Source organism: Melopsittacus undulatus, chromosome 2 (genome assembly GCF_012275295.1).
Source record: "Melopsittacus undulatus isolate bMelUnd1 chromosome 2, bMelUnd1.mat.Z, whole genome shotgun sequence".
NCBI classification, from domain to species: Eukaryota; Metazoa; Chordata; class Aves; order Psittaciformes; family Psittaculidae; genus Melopsittacus; species Melopsittacus undulatus.
In genome coordinates this window covers 49,757,635-49,774,334 of record NC_047528.1, presented here as the reverse complement: position 1 = coordinate 49,774,334, position 16,700 = coordinate 49,757,635, and the positions used below count along the sequence as shown (strand labels likewise).

The window sequence follows — 16,700 nt, the reverse complement described above, 5'->3', positions numbered from 1 at the left end:
GCTTGATAGCAACCTCATAAAGTTCAAGAAACACCAAATCCTCCACCTGGGGAGGAATAACCCCACACACCAGTGCATGCTGATGCATGCTGTTTGGGAAGCAGCTTTGCTGAGAATGGCCTGGGGGTCCTCATGGATGCCTAGCTGAACATAACCTAAAAATGTGCCCTGGCAGCAAAGAAGATGAACATCTTCCTAGGGTGAATTAGTAAAAGTGCTGCCAGCAAGTCAAAGGAGGTGATTGTCCCTCTCTGCTCAGCACTAGTGAGACCATATCTAAGAGTGCTGTGCCTATGTCCAGGGTCCCAAGGAAAAGAGAGACATGGGCATATTGTACAGAGTCCTATAAAAGGCCATGATGATGCAAAGGGATGGGAAAAAGTCTTATACAAGGAGATGGTGAGACAGCTGGGACTGTTTGGCTTAGAGAAAGGAAGATACAGTGGGGATCTTGTCAAGTGTATAAATTACAGATAAGGGGAATAAAGAAGGTGCAACCAAACTCTTCTCAGTGGTGCTCAGTGACAGGACAAGATTTCTTACATTTCAATGTAAGAAAAAGCTTTTTTTTTGTGATGAGTGGAACAGGTTGCCCAGGGAGGCTACACAGTCCCTGGGGACATTCAAATACCAGCTGCACTTGGCCTTGCGCAGCTTGCTCTAGTTGACTCTGCTCTGAGCACAGGGTCAGTCTAGATGATCTCCAGTGGCCCCTCCATGACTCCATGTTTCTCTGATCTCTTTTTTACAAGCTGTTTTTAAGAGAATGATTATCATAGTCAACCTATTTTTAACAGAAAGTATTTGAAAAGGAAACGTGATTTTGTGTGACTATACAGGTGTTAAAAAAAGACCACAGGAAAAAAATTATACAAATTTGTTCATGTTCAGGCCTAAGATCAGAAGGCTGATATTATAGAAGCTATCATGAATATTGCTATATCCACCAGATCTCTTATTCCAGGCCTGTAAGTGGGGATAAATAGATGACAATGAGACACATATAACAAGCCAGAGCTAAACAGCTACCAAAGACTGAGAAATAGTGTTACCAAACTAATCAGCATAAATGTCATATAATCAGCCGTTGTTGCACATCCTGCTCCAGTTGTGTCTAAAGTGCTGCCATCTTTGGTTTGATGGATTTGCTTTACGTCACTGAGGTTCATCTTGTCTGGCATCCCTGCTGAGACAAATAAGAAAATACAGTATGATGCATGCTGTGTCACTACTGGCAACATGTTATAGCTAGAACAAATTTAAATATCCTCAGCACACAGACTGTCAGTTTGGTTTGTAATTCTCATGTTACTGCCAAATTCAAAATCCTTTATAATTGCATCTAGAAGCGTTGAAAATAGTTCAGCAGTCTGGCAGCTCTGAACAAAGTTGTCCTTGTAGAAATAAATCTCAACAAATATTTGCAGACTGAAGTGAACAGTTTTGCAAGTCCCAGTAGTACCTAGAAGTCTACTGCTCATATCTTTCTTGGATTTGAAGGAAAAGTGAAACAATTTAATATGCATTTATTTTTGTGTTTGGGTCCCAATATTATTGCAAAATAGCATATACCTGCTGGAAGGTATGCAGTGAAGTATACTTGTTGCTGTGTAAACTCTTAATTTCAGCACAATTTAAAGAGACTTTACAACATTGTTAGGCAAAATTGCAAAGCTAACTTTAAACAGGAACTCATTTGCCGAGTTCCCTGCTAAATATTTGTCCTTTTTTGGACCAGGGTAAGTATTTTGTCATCTCAAAACAGTTCTTTGTATAGAAGAAGGCTGTAATCACACATTATGTTTCCTCTGCTTGATTAAACAATTGGAGACAGAAGGTCTTGGAGACAATTCAGATTTGTTAGTATTGTCAAATGCTTGTATCTGCTGTGCATACTTGTAGACTAACTGTCTTATCCCATACAAGAGCTTGTGGCATGCCACTACCAATCAAAATTAACAAGTCTAAATTCAGTGTTATTACATGCAACAAATATTGACATTGTAATTACACTGAGACTGAAAAAGGCTTCATATAAAGCAAAGTCAATATTTATGTAATTAGGTCAATACATATATAATTCAGATAGTAAACTCTACTGTTGGAACAGCAACATTAATAGAAGCTCTGTTGAACTGACATATTGATTTTACAGTCTGAGATTCTGCATTATTATTCATTGTTTAGGTACTTCTTTCCTCTGTATCATTATGAAATATGAATAAACTAGTGATTTTTTATTAGTAGTAGTATTCAAAAAGACTGTGATGAAGTATAAGTACTTTAGTCATGGTGTTATCCTCTTTTAAGCTAGCTTAACAGAAGCTACAGAGAAACCTTATTTTCAAATGGAACAACTTTGTTGGTGCTTGTGTTAGAAATACTCTTTTCTGTAAAAGCAGTCTGAAAGCTGCTCTTGGTGAATTTGCTGTATGTACTCAAATCTCCTTCCTGTAGCTCTGAAAAAAATGCATTAAGGGAAGAGTCAGTTGAAGCCAAACATGTCTGAAAAACCTTCTACAATGAATTTGTCTTAGTTGTTGCTGTACTTAAACAGCAGAAGATCCTGCTATTTTTTTGGGGGATTTATTGATCCAGTGATCTTGCCTGCCTGGAACTGGTGAAAATTAACTCTACAAGTACAATTCAAGTGTACATACAAGGAGGAAGAATGGTAATAGATGTTGAGAAAGAGGGAATACAACTTCTCCTTATCATGCATGTTTGGTAACCTGTCTAGTAAAAGATCTGTCACTTAGCACTAAACTGAGTGAATGTTTTGTAGCTCACCAAAGAAGGTTTATCAAGATGTTTTTTTCAGGGAAGTTTTGTTAAGTAGAATGACAAAAAAATGGTTTGGATCAGTTTTTCAGGGCATAAGTGAGAGTTTTCAATCTTTAAAAAGACTAATTTCAATAGTGAAAAATTCAACTATCACCTATTCAACAATGCAGTTCACTAATTGCTGTAGGTGTAATGGGGTAGATTGTTCCCAGTGTATTTAGAGACGCACTGTTGCAGCAGTGAAAGATAAGGCCTTAAACATTGTAAACATCTAGGATATCACTTATTATAAAATATAATACTCACTATAAATTTAATTCCTACACATACATTGTACTTCCTGTTTAAATAATTAGGTTCTCTTGTCCATTATGCATCAGGATATACATATGTGTCACCTAGTCAGTAATGGAAATTATCCTTCTAAATCAATTTTGTAGTTCACAGTGAACTTGCAATGAGACCTACCCAAATAGTTGAAGCAGAATAGACCAAAGCAAAAACCAAACTTTTTTGGTTTTAGTTTCCTTATATGCTAGAAGCTGGAGTTGTGTTACAGGAAAGACACATAAGTTTTCCGATTATTTTAAATTGCCTCTGATAAATGTCTTAGTGACAAAATCATATGAAATATATTTTGATGGAAAATGGTAAAATTCAGAAGTTTCAGCTGAGATTCACAGTTTTTTTTTTCTGAAGAACAAACAAGAATTGCAGCAAAGCAGAAGATAAATTGCTTGTGAATTACAATCCAAAATATATATTATATATCTATCTTTATATATATATATGTGTTGAAATCCAAATATAATGTTTGCATAAAGCAAAGCTGCCAAGTTTCACATTACCTATCCCCAGTACCAGATGTGAGATGTAGTTAGTGGATGCAATTTAAAACGTTGTCCTCCTTCAGTTTAGAAAAAACTAATCAGTAAAAGAATTTCACCAGACATTGTGATAAATATTACAGCATCTCATTGTAGTATAATAGCAGAAGAATATTTTTAATGCTTTTTAAGATCTTCTAAAGATATATGAATCTTGTGATAGGTAATAGTCCTGGCAGCCTTGAGAGCTGACCTGTTACGCTCTCCAGAACAGCTACAGCAATAGTGCAATTACCTTCCAATATTCAGCAAGAGCCTTTAAGCTACATTTGATGAGTCAAACCTAAAGTCATGGAAGATTTTCATTTGGCATGGAACTTTTCTACGGAGATTTTAAAAATATCACTGAAATGTGCTATGACTCTTGAGCAGTAGATGCTTGCCTACCAAGCGCCATGCTTTAAACATCTTAAATATTTTAAATTGAACATTGTCTAATAACGGACTAGTTTGAAACAAAACCAGAAAGTGTGTAACTGTAGTCTAACCTCAAACACCTTGCTAAATATATTCTATCTGCTGAGTAACATATATCGGGGCTAACATGGGTCTTCAGGGGAAATGAAGCTGCCAAATGAGCTGCTGTGGGAATCCCACTGGATACAAACACTGTCAAAGATGGAAGAACTGCATTTATTGCTGTGCATCGTTCTTACATTGTTTTCGAAGATTCAAATACAGCCTTTATGGTACAAGTATTTTCTATGAGCCACAATTAGGAGGAAGAATTCGAGTTAAAGATGGAACAGTGTTTCAGATGAAAGGAAAAAAAAAGTGGAATGTAACTTCTGCAAGACAACATTCCTCTGAAATTGTATGCAAAATTCTTCTTAGAAGGGCAAGTAATTATTTCAGACATTATGTGTAAGCTAATTTTTGGGATCTTATTACACGTGAGCTGTGAATAAAAGCACAAATAACTAGTTGAAGTTCTGTCCCAAAATTCATAAGAAAGATCAAGAAAAAGCTTTATGAGATGTTAATGAAATATGTAAAGGTCAGACAAACAGACCAAAACCATGATATGTTGTACATGAATGTTTAAATGTTAACTTGGAAATGTAATTTGCTATAATAAGATAACTGCAAAAGGCTGACATGTAGGCATGTTGGCCATGATTTGATACATGTTATTAAGAAGCAACAATATTTTGGGGAAGTAGAAGATAAATTTGGATGCAACTGATAAAATAAACTGAAGAATTTGTAAGAAAAGGCGAAAAGAGGAGTAGCATAATGGTTTAGAGGAATGAAGGGACAGTAACACCAGAGCAACGAGTTCAGGATTTTGCAGCTAGCAAGAGCTAGGACAATCTCCTCACTGTGTCAAGGAAATACCAACACTGCCTACTATCAACATATTATTGTAGTATGAAGGAAGACATAATATTAGTTTGACTCCTCTAATTCACAGTAATAACTTTATGCAGTTCACCTTAAGACAAAAATAATTAATTTTTTTAACAAAAAAAAGAGAAAAAAAAACCCAAAAACTTTACTTTGCATTTTCATTCCCTAATTTAAAATGTTATTTACCAAAATTTTTTCTTTTTTTTTTAGTTGTCTCAACCCTTTTACTGTTTGGTGGTATGCTTTTTGTTTGGTTGTTTTTTTGGGGGTTTTTCCCAAGTTTTATTCCTAACTACAGAATATCATGAAAAATATTTCAAAACATAGTTATATTAACTAGATAATGAGCTGTATATAAACACCTTGGACATATTTCAGTTTATATGTAGTAGTTGCTGTGGAAACTTGCATTTCCTACTTTAAATAATATATGTATTCCTCTAGTAAAACAGTAGTTATATGCGAGAAAAAAAATCAGTATATGTCAGATCATTCCCCAGCTAGTGTAAGACATCAATCTTTAAAATAATCACAAAATATTATTCTTCAAATACTCTTTCATGTGAAGTTCATGTGATGTTGGCATGAAGTGTCAAGAAAGGGAGAAGAATATGTCTTCTTTCTTGGTAAAGATAGGGCTGTCCCTAAAAGGAAAGCATATGCTATACTGTGCTTGAATTTATACCGTTCTTACAGTACACACGTAGTAGTGTATGTACTCACCCTCTTCAGGAAATCTGTGTTTTTGTGATGTAATGCAACATTTGCCCTCTCCATTGCACAGTAAGTGAAATGGAAAAGAGCAGTGGGGTTGGAATGGATGATGTCAGAAGTCACTTCCAAACCCAACAGTTCAGTGATTCAGAGATTCTGTAAGTATTAAATGTTTCACAATTCTGCATTAGTAATGAGCAAACAAGCAAAGAGAAAAACCCCACTGGATTTCACTACAATTAGTACAGAGGGAAAGAACTTACACTGCCTTAGAATTCTTTGACTACATAATTTTTGAAGTTGTGAACAGTGATATAAGAGATTTTCTGCTGAGAATTAAGTCAGGAATCAATCTAGTGAAAAACGTATGTCTGCTTTATTTTGTTTAGTTTTCATTTAATGAAGGAGAAATTAGCAGCTGTTCCACAGAGGCTGAAGAATGTCAAAATTTTCAACCATTTTCTCAATGAAGCTTTGAGGATTTTTAGGTTTTAATTTTAGACAAAAATATTTATCTAGCATTGCACAGTGGTTTGCGGTATCTGATTCATAAATCAGTTTACTCAGCTGAATTCTTAATATTTCAAGCTTCTCTTCCAGTGAAACAAAATCTTCTACAAGGTTCATGAGAAAATAAGAGAAGACCCAACATTATTCGTTTAGAATGAATGTTATAGCATTATAGAATCTATTATTACACAAACATATGTATAACTGTTGCCCTACCAATGAAATTAATGAGATAGCACAAAAAACAGGCTTCACTGACTATGGCATTATGCTGATGCTTAAATGGTGAGCTTAAGAAGATAATAACAGATGATATGTAAGGCATCATTAATTCCACTTAGTTTTTCATATCTGTATGGTTTATATCTACAGCTAGGGTTCAGTTGCTTAAACATAGCTATCTAAAGATATTTTAGGTGCAGGGGAGGAGGTATTTCACTTGGCATACAGTTGCCTTACCAAAAAAAAAAACAAAACCAAGAAGACTTATATTTATAAAAACCTTTAATGATTTATTGGACATCTTAGAGCATCTCCATTGGCTTTTGGCACTTCTATTTAGACAACTGAATACTTCCCTGCATCAAAGTTACTTACAGCAGCTCCCATCATAATGAATGTAGAGAATTAAATACATGTAGAACAAGATGGAATATCCAGATGTAGATATTTAGTCCAAATCTTGACAGATAAATCCTACACTTGGTCACATTAACAGGCTCACCACTGAGTGACCAGTGAATATTTTTCAGCATATTCCCTGCCATTACACTTTATATCATTGGTGGAAGTGTAAAACTGAATATCAAATCATACAGCTCTGGCAAAGTGTTTACTGTTATAGTACAGAGTCACTGCAGCTAAATACAGAATGCAGCTAAACGCAGAAGGAGATCCTTCATGCAAAGTGGTGATGAGTGCGTCTGTCTAATGTGCTCAGTGATAGCAACACCTAGAAGAAAGTGCTAAACAAATCTCCACTACATAGTACAATGGCCTGCATCTCTTTTAAGCCACACACAGTGGTCTTCTTGCTTAAAGAACCTCTTATCGTTTTGTTTGTTTGCTTTTAGTTCAAAGTGTCTGCAAAAAAAGAAAAGAAAAGAAAAGAAAAGAGAAGAGAAGAGAAGAAAAAGAAAAAAGGGCTGTGCTACAACCCACCAGGTGGTTTTTAAAACATAAACCTGAAGCAGCATATTGCAGGCTCTGGGATGTGATAACCAGTCATGGGAAAGTGTTTCAAAAAAGAAAAGCCTGCTGTGAGGGACTTTGTATGGCAGAGAAATCCAAGCCTTCAGCTGTCTGGTTTTTGTTGCCTTTTGGAAGCAGTTCTTGGAAGGAATTATCCACAGAACTTGAGGTTTGTTTTGGAGGGACATACGCAGTTTTCCTTAATGCTGATCCATGGAGTGAAGTAATGTGTACACTATGTGGGTAACAGGAACTGAAACAGCAGACAACTCACAAGCTAAGTTACCTGACAGCAAAAACATAGCCAGTAAAATCACTTAAATTTGGAGAATTGCTTAGTACCATAGGAAGGTTCTATACTATGGTAGAAATTCTAGCAGCAAATTCTTAGTGTCCTCATACATCTTACCTTTGCATTTTGCCAGTCATTTCTTTCAGTAAAATGAAACTGTGTAGGTTTCATGGCTAAGTACCTTGGGAAACCTCTATCAGACCTGAGGCAGGACCTTGAGGATGAGTACCAAAGGACTGAACCTGAACTACATGCCATAGGGTGATGTGGAACAGGAAGATGATGTTCACTCAAGAGACAAGCCAACTGCAAATTTACATTTAGCTTGCCTCTATAAAGAGACATCATCAGTGACAGGGATTTTTGAGCCTGTATGTGAAGGGTGTTCATAATCAAGCCACCATTACATTTCTTTATCTCAGAGCAACTTTCTTGTGATTTATCCACTTTGTCATTACGTGACAGAATTTCCACCAGTTTCTCCAAGGAAAATGATCACTGTCCATATTATGTAGTATGCCATAACATGCTGCAGGTAAGACCTCTTTGAAACACAGTGTACTGAGCTGTTGTAAGTTTTTGCTTTCTGTCTAATGCGCTAACCATAGATGCTGTTATGAAGTCACTTTCTGAAATAGGTAAATAGCACTTGTTTGGAGGAAATAATTAGATCTTACATCCTTTTTTTACTTCATATATTCTAATGATCATTGTAATAATACACAAATTAACACAAATAGCAATTAAAAATGCACAGGGAATATCAAGATGCAAGAAATGTCACCTGCAAACAAAGGAATAATATTACTGTTATTGGCAGAAAGTAATTAAGAAGTCTGCCTAATGGCATTAGTGAGAGAATTCTGCATGGTTAACGATATATTAGGAAATGAATCCAACATATTATATTTAACTGCACATATTTTAAGAAACCTGTATATGTGAGAAATAGAGTGTAACCAAGGATCTTAACATATAAGTCTGGCAAGTCATTTTAACTCAAGAGCAGCAGACATTAAGTCTGTAGTCTAGAATTTGAAAGTTTACTTTTAAAGTTGACAGTGGTATTTGTTCCACATTATACATTAATGAATTCAGTATTTCCATTTGGAAAACAAAGCTTTTATGAGTTAATATAACACCAACAAATGTTGTCATAAAGCAAAACTTTTCCACTTATTTTGCATTCTTAAGAATCAGAAGGAGATAACATTATTTGTTGAAATAGTTAATGCATACTGTTTTACTTGTAATTTTTATCATATAGCAAAATATTAGATGTCTAACAGGCTTGGTTTCATTTTGTGTACAGAGCCTAAAACATAACTATTTTTCATCTGAATTAGACAGAAGCACAGTAACCTTCATTAGATCTATTCCTGTTGCTCTCTCATGCAACAGCTTTTAAATTCACATTCATTATAAGTCTTGATCATTAGTGCTCCAGGGTGCTAGAATCAGCATTGTCAATAATGTCTGTTTTAAATGAAGAAATCCATCTTTTCAATCCTTTTCACTATTGAGGAACTTTTAGCCTTTATCATTAACCTATGCAAAGGCTTTGTAATCAATACAAAATTATAATAAGGCTAAAGTCTCATAAATCAGGCTGAGTAAAAGTAAGCAAATTCTTCATTCTTTGAATTTTTATCTGATCAGGACTAATTTCCTTCCTATGAGTCAGATGTCCCATATAAATGACTCTCCATTCTTTTTTAATCTCTTTTTTTTCAATTTGGTGTAGGAGATTTATAATCAGCAATTCTGGTTTATACAAAACTACCATCTACAAAAGAGAGAATTTGAACTGAAACTCCTGAAAGTGGTGTGTGAACTTGGGATGAAGTGGAATATTACCAATTATGCCCATTAAGAAAATGAAATATTTTTCAATTTATCATTTTTTTAAAAAAATCATTCAGATTCCCAAGGTTTTTGGCCCAGTTTCACTATAGCAGTTCATTATTTTACTGTTTGTCTGTATGGTGTTTATAAAATGAAAGTATAAAATCAGCCTTCTCCAGAAGAGAAATCTGAAATAAATCGATTTACATTTTTAAGATTCTGAAGTAATTTTGGTTTTGGTTTTTTTTTCAAGTTAGTCCACTTACAATTCCTTTCATTCAATTTTCTGTCAGAATCCTAACCTGTAGATTAGTTTAATCCCCCAAAACACTAATACATTAAACTGTCCTTAATTTTTGCTGTAAAGCATATTTAATGATATACTTCCACAATTTAAGCTGATTGAAGGCAGAACTGCTTGCAGTTGTTTCCTCATCATGTTGGCCAGGTGGAGGCTATAAACCGACTTGTTGCCATGCACTGGCACATGCAGGATCCCGAGTGAACCTTTTTCCAGAGGTGGCTGATCAGATCTGTGATTTTTCTAGCTGAGTTATCTTTACTGCAGCTTGAACTTACTTTCAGAACCACCCCGTGGTGGGATCAGATGAGTGCTGGCAAAAGGAGAAGGATCATGCTGTTATAATCTGGAAAAGGACTTAAACCATCAGCTAACCATAACATCGTAAAGGACCCAGAAATAGAATGGGAAAAATGTATAAGCCATTGTTGATATCTGATGTGAATCCACACCAAAGACTGGATTACTGACAATAAAGAAAGTGTGAAGCAGTAAAGAAGGTAGTCATCATTGTCTCCATTCCTTCCCTGTAAACAAAAGCACAGCTTTTCTTGCTATAAATAAGACTGTCTTCTATCACCGATTTCCCTTCTAGCATAACTTTTGACTCCTGAAGTTTTAGCTCTTCTGTTGTGTTGAAAATGTGTCAAAAGCATATGACTCAAAAGAATCTAGTTTCTGATATCTTCTTAGAAATGCATTTTCTAAATAGATTATGTGGTTTAAAGATACAGTCTTTCATAAATATTTTTGCTTTCTGATTTTGATTTCAGAGACAGTCCTTTCTGTCAGAGCATTTCAGTTTCTTTCAGGCTGCGATAAATACTGTGGTGCTTGCTGATGAATATTGATCTACATCCTTTAGTGTGTTTTGAAATGCCATGGGAAGTTTTGAGTCTCAGTGCATTCCACAAGTACAAGATCTTTGATCTGAAATCACTAGAAATAGACAGTTAAACATCTAAATAAGTGCATTCTTTGAGTTTAGGGATAACTGTCAGGCAATTCAAAGCGTATATCTGGTACCTGTAGCAGTTTTACCTCTCCCTAAAAAAGCTGGCTTTGCTGAATTCATATCAATATGCAGGTTTCACACAAATACACACTTCCCATTCAGCAATACACAAATAATTCTGCTTCTGTTTGGATCACAGACATTTGTCCCTGAACAGAAAAAGCCTGCTCTCCCCTTCATGCTCCCACAGCCTAGCAAGGGTGATCATTTACTTGATTGGCTCTGGCCAACTGACTGGGGGAAGTACTTTCTAAAAAAAGCAAGATATCAGTCTCCAGGCTTGTAACAGAAAAAGCAAGTAATGTAATAACAAGTCTCAAGATAACATGTGGGAAAAATGAAAAGAAAAATTGAGGTAAGAGGATGATTTATTTGTTTTCCAGATAGTGTGGATATGAGTGAAAACAAAACAAAAAGCGAATCTATATGATTCCAAGAGTTTCTTCTTAAAAATACATAAGCTGTGTCTGTTCCTTCCTTCTAACTGAAGGGAAAGGCCCTTCTAACTTAGCTTACTTAGCTAACTTAAGCATAAAAAAGAAATTGAACTTTTATTTCAGGTTAATTTGATAATTTTGATATATTTTCAAAACAGGTTTTTAGTCACAATACAGCTCTTCAAAGAGAACAGACAAACGAGAAACAGATAAACTTCCCAAGTTTAAGTTTTGAAGCTGAAGGTATTGATCCAAGAAAGAAAGAATTGAGTAACACATGGATGAGAGTTGAAAAGCAAAGAGAAGAGAGAGAGAAAGGTGACCTCTATTTAAAGTAACACTATGTGGACTGGTAGTTAAAGTTAACTTTAAAGGTATTATAAGTTTGCACTTTTCTGGGGGGTTAGGAGGCACTATAATTTTGGCTTTAGACCTACTTCTAGTGGGACAGGAGAAGTTGAGCTGTACCACTGTCAGTGAAGAGGCATGTGAAAATGTTAAAGACACTAGTTTTTCATGCATGGGTGAGTCATGGGGACTGAGGGGATACACTATGGAGTCATTCTGTGAGCTTTCTTTTTATTTTAAACTACCAAGTTCTTATCTTGACTATTCACTGTCCTTTAAGCATAAATGTTGTAATTAAGTAAGTACTACCAAACCAAGACCACCTCCTCCACCACACTCCTGCTTTCTGCTGTAGCATCACCATTCAGCAGGGGAAGGGGAGATGATAAGAGTGACCTTGGCAGACAACACTACTCACCTTTTTCTTTTAGATGAAAAGAAGGAAGGTTGAACTGAGATCCCATGGGCAGTGAATAAGAGAAAGCTTTTCAAGAAGCCCATACCCAGAAGTTTATGAATGTACTCCAGACAATGTGAGAACAGTAATTCACATCCCTGTCTTTCCTGTATGTTTTCTAAAGTTTTTTTTTAAAGCTAAGGTGCTTACCTTAGCACAGAAGTAATTCGCTGGGAGGTAATAAAAAAAGGGGAACATATCCAGTGGTGTATAGACCATCACAGACTGTCAGAGGCTTGTTTTTCAGACTGACACAAAAGATTAGCGATTTTTTAGAGAGAATAGATGCCATGAAGACACTGGCATAAGTTTGAGAGATTGTTCAGGATGGAAAAAGCAAAACCTAGTCCAAATTATATCTATTTCTAGCAATACAGACAGTCCTGAAGCAAGCTATCTTCTCAGGACGATTGGGCTTTTCTCTTTTGAGGGACTCCAAATACAAGCTCTGAATGAATTTACTGTGTGTATAAGGTAAAAGGTTAGAGTGCTTGGGTCCTAAAATAAATAAAGAAAATTAATTCACAACATAGTGAAAAAAGCCTGCATCTTAGGAAAAAGTGAGATATTTATGTAGAAATTCTCTTACATACTCAATGTTAAAATAACTTGTATACTCAAAAGTATCTGATTTTAGGAGCTATATCCAAGTTGGGTTTATTTTTGTTTTACCACTCATGTAGTCTTTAAAAGTTTATGGAAAAAATGGCAGATGAGGTAAGGTCATGCCTTAACGTAATGCCGCAATCGAGATATTAAGAAAAGTAGACTACTGATCTAGTACCCTCAATATCTACAACCAGTATAAGAAGATCAAGACTGAATTTACACAAACCAGAAATCTGGCATGAAAGGATGGAAATCTTGCATAACTAAAAAGGCAGAATTGGAGCAGAATGAATGAATGCATTCAAAAGCTAATGCAAGTTAAATGACAAAGGAAATTCTCCAAAAATAGTTCAGCAGACTAAGCAGATGAACTGAACTGCTGAAAAGGCAGACTCTAGGTTTTTAATAAGTCAATAAAACTATAAAGCTTTGAATGTCATGTAAGCTTAAATGGTAGTCATGACATTTCTTTCCTCCCTTGTGGCATGCCCTCCTCCTTTGTGCCCTCTGTTTCCTTCAGGTTTGTGGATATCATGTCATGCTCCTCCTCCACTACGAAAGCTGAGAGTCCCAGGACATATCCAGTACACTCTCACCATGCTCCAGTAGTTTCATAGTCAGCAAGGAATTAGGGAGCAGCAGAGATGCTCAATGTGTGTATCAGGAGAAGAGTATCAAACTCCTGCATCCTCCTACACACCAGATCAAGATGGTGTGTCTTCACTTTGCCAAAAAAGCTGTTGAGAAATACAGCTGTGAGTCTGGGAGCAAGGTTACAGCAGGTTGAAAGGAGATGAATTCTCTGGGGGATTGCTTCTATGTCTGTCTGAGCACTGAGGATGACCCTAGCACAGTCCACGTTTTCGCTGGTGGAGTACAGTCCTGGGTTGGTGACAGTAAGAGTCAGCTATCCAGTGATCCTCAGGCAAGACGTGGTGTTGAATCAGACCCAGGCCCATCCATGAAGACCAGTCAGGAGCAGCAGCAGCAAATGGGACCACAGACAGGACTGGAGAAAATGTTTCTTTCAACATTGGTCTGGAGCCATTCAGGAGACAGGACTGGGGATTATATCCACAGAATACCTCAGGGAAGGCCCAGATGTACAGAACTGAGCTGAAATGCAGCTACTGAGTCTATGGCCAAGAAGGCATGGGTGGAAACTGCAGCTGAGGCTGGTCAGGGCCATTAAGGCGAGGAATAGGGACTATGGTATAGGAGCTGTCTTAAAATAGTTCTTAATTTGTGTAAGTTTCTCAGCATCCCCAGCTCCCAAGGACCCCCACAAGATCTCATGCTCTTTCCAGAGGGATGTCTAAAACTGAGAAAGGTCCTTGTTCCATTTGTTCTGCGTATGGGGCAGGCACACAATTTGGACAAGTGATTGGTAGTGTCCATCACTCAGCACATATCCCTTCACTCCCCCTGTTGTATGCACCCATCTCAGTTTTCTCCTGCTGCAATATTAACTACTGCATGTTAAGGCCAGCCACAGGGAGTTCCTGCTGGTTTTGGGGATACATGGCAGCAGCAGCTGGCTCATTCTCTGGGGATTAACTCCAGTATGTTTTTCTAGAATATAATCACCTGTGAATGACTATGGTCCCCTTGTCTACATATATTGCTGTGGACTTTATCCTCCAGATAAGCATACTGGGAGGAAAGAGAGAAAGCATCTGGGGGCAGAAATTCAGTAGTCAGCCATTAAGAAGGAGTTACATGCTGGTTTTAATCTGTCAAATATGCATGAAGGAGATATCTTGTATCCAGCTGTTTCTGGACTGCATCTATGTTCCTAGCCAATAGTCAACAGAGGAGCCTGAGGAACACAGTCCTCCCAAAGAAATGGAAGCCTCTGAGATACTTTGCTGCCAATAAGCAGTGAGTCAGTGTCTCTTTCTAGGAAAGTCTGGGTGTAGGAGGGGAGGGAGGAGACTAAGAACTATTTCCAGAAATCATTCTGAGAACTATTCTCTATGAACTCTTCCTAAGAACTTGTTGGTGGCTTTCTCTTCCCTCTTCATTACCCCAAATATCTCCTGTCCATGTTCTTCTGAGAAAATGAAGCCCAAGTATCCTCTCTCACCATCCAACCTCACAGCAGGGTGCCTGTTATAGGTGCATTCTATTTTGACTGTGTGGTATATAAGACTGTTTAATGCCTTACACTTGGACACAAATACCCAAAATTGCATGGTAGGGACAGTTAGTCAATCTCATTCAAATTTTTGTCTGACATGAAAAGAAATTGTAAACAGGAAAATGGAGACACACAGACCTAAATAATTATACATTCCCAAGCATATTTTTCAATAACACACCTGGAATGTGTGGTTATCTTAATACAGTGAAATTCAGTAGCCCCTGTAATGCACAGCATACATAAGACTAAATGATCAAAATTGAATCCTTTTGGCTGTAGACCTGTTAATCTATGTGCAGATTGGAATCCTCTTGAACTGGAATTAATACTTATTAGCCAGACTTCCACATTATCTCTCCAAATGAAGACTCTCTAATTGTATGATATCAGATAGAAGTGCTCATGTATGGAATAGCCTGGCCCAATGAGCTCTTCCTGAACAGACCCGTGGTGCCTATTTTTAATTCTTGAAATACTTTGCAACATATTTTTTTAAAAAAATTGAAAGCAATGCAGACATTTTAAGTACTTAATTTTTGCCACAGTTTTTTTCCATTTAATCTCTTTGCCATATTTTGCTGAACTTTCATAATTCGCAAATAACAATAATCCTCCAAAGCCATGTAAAATGAAGAATAATTTAAAATGTTTCTCATGATGAGACACTATGTCAGGAGCACTTTGGTGTCAAAATTAATTCGTAAATTCTAAAGGGATAAATGCCTGAAATAAATAAGACTTTATTAGCTGAATGCTGGTAGATTCTTAACCTGAAGCACTGTATGGAACATTGTCACAGTCAAGTCCCCAGGCACAACTTAGACGTTAGAAATTCTGTACCTAGTCTTCTCCCAAAGCTTTGTATTCAGATGACATTTTTCAAAGTGTTCTGCACAAATACTTTCCCCAGAAAGATATTGCGCCTATGGGAGGGTAGGTGATTTCTGTGGGTTCTTTATTGGCGCTAAGAGTCTGAGAAAAAGACAATTTAGATATGAGTAGCCTTCCTCCATGCCTGTTGTGTAACTGATCTATACCTTTCTCTCTATTTTCTAAAGGAGTATTTTAAAATAATTCATGGTCTAAATGTTCAATAACAATATTTAAACTACAGCTCCGTTGTGCTCAGCATTTTTGCCCTGTGGAGTGAGTATGAAAGAAAAAATTGCCTACCCAAAGCTGCACCTCCTAGACCAAATTTTCAGCTTGCATAGCAGAAGGTATGTGAATTGGTTTTTTTTAAATACCTTTTCCATTACACTGTGCTCTCAGCATAACAGTGTGATTTAGAATCTGGCCCAGATTTTCCAAAATATTTGGCTCAAATTGAAATGCAGCTAGAGACAATCATCTTAAGGAGGACTCTTAAGAGTCTTAAGGAGTTTTATGTTTCAAAATACGTAATTCTTTATTGGCATGTTTCTAATATTTCCAGATATTTTGCAAGAGAAAGAAGGAGCTATCATCTTCCTTACTAGAATTGAAAGGAAAAAACAAAATAAAACAACTTACTGTTGTCAAATTAGTTATGTTCATATAAAGTCAAGATTAATATTAAGAATATATGTTGAAAAGATGCTAGAGTTGCATGACTACATCATTTGGTATAACTACGGCTGTGCCCTACAACACTGTCCCCACAGAGAAACAATAGAAACATTTACAGACATACTGCCTCTAACAATTTTGCATGCCATTCAAGAGAGTGAAGACCCCAAAAATCTATCCCAGTGGCCTCTCTGTATCCGTAGAAAGACATGGAAATCAAAGCATGTGCCAGTAAGTCTACTATAAGATTAATTATATCAAGTTTTGAG

At 36.5% G+C, this 16,700-nt stretch overlaps 1 protein-coding gene across 1 annotated transcript in view; it reads right to left on the bottom strand.

Annotated features, from left to right (window-relative positions):
• Positions 1 to 1,025: 1,025 nt before the first annotated feature.
• The window catches only part of GPC5 (glypican 5), a 623,308-nt gene continuing 607,633 nt past the window's right edge, over positions 1,026 to 16,700 (bottom strand). Inside the window, exon 8 of the mRNA XM_013127928.2 lies at positions 1,026 to 1,183. Coding sequence (XP_012983382.2) covers positions 1,026 to 1,183 — 158 coding nt within the window. The remainder of the gene's footprint in view (positions 1,184 to 16,700) is intronic.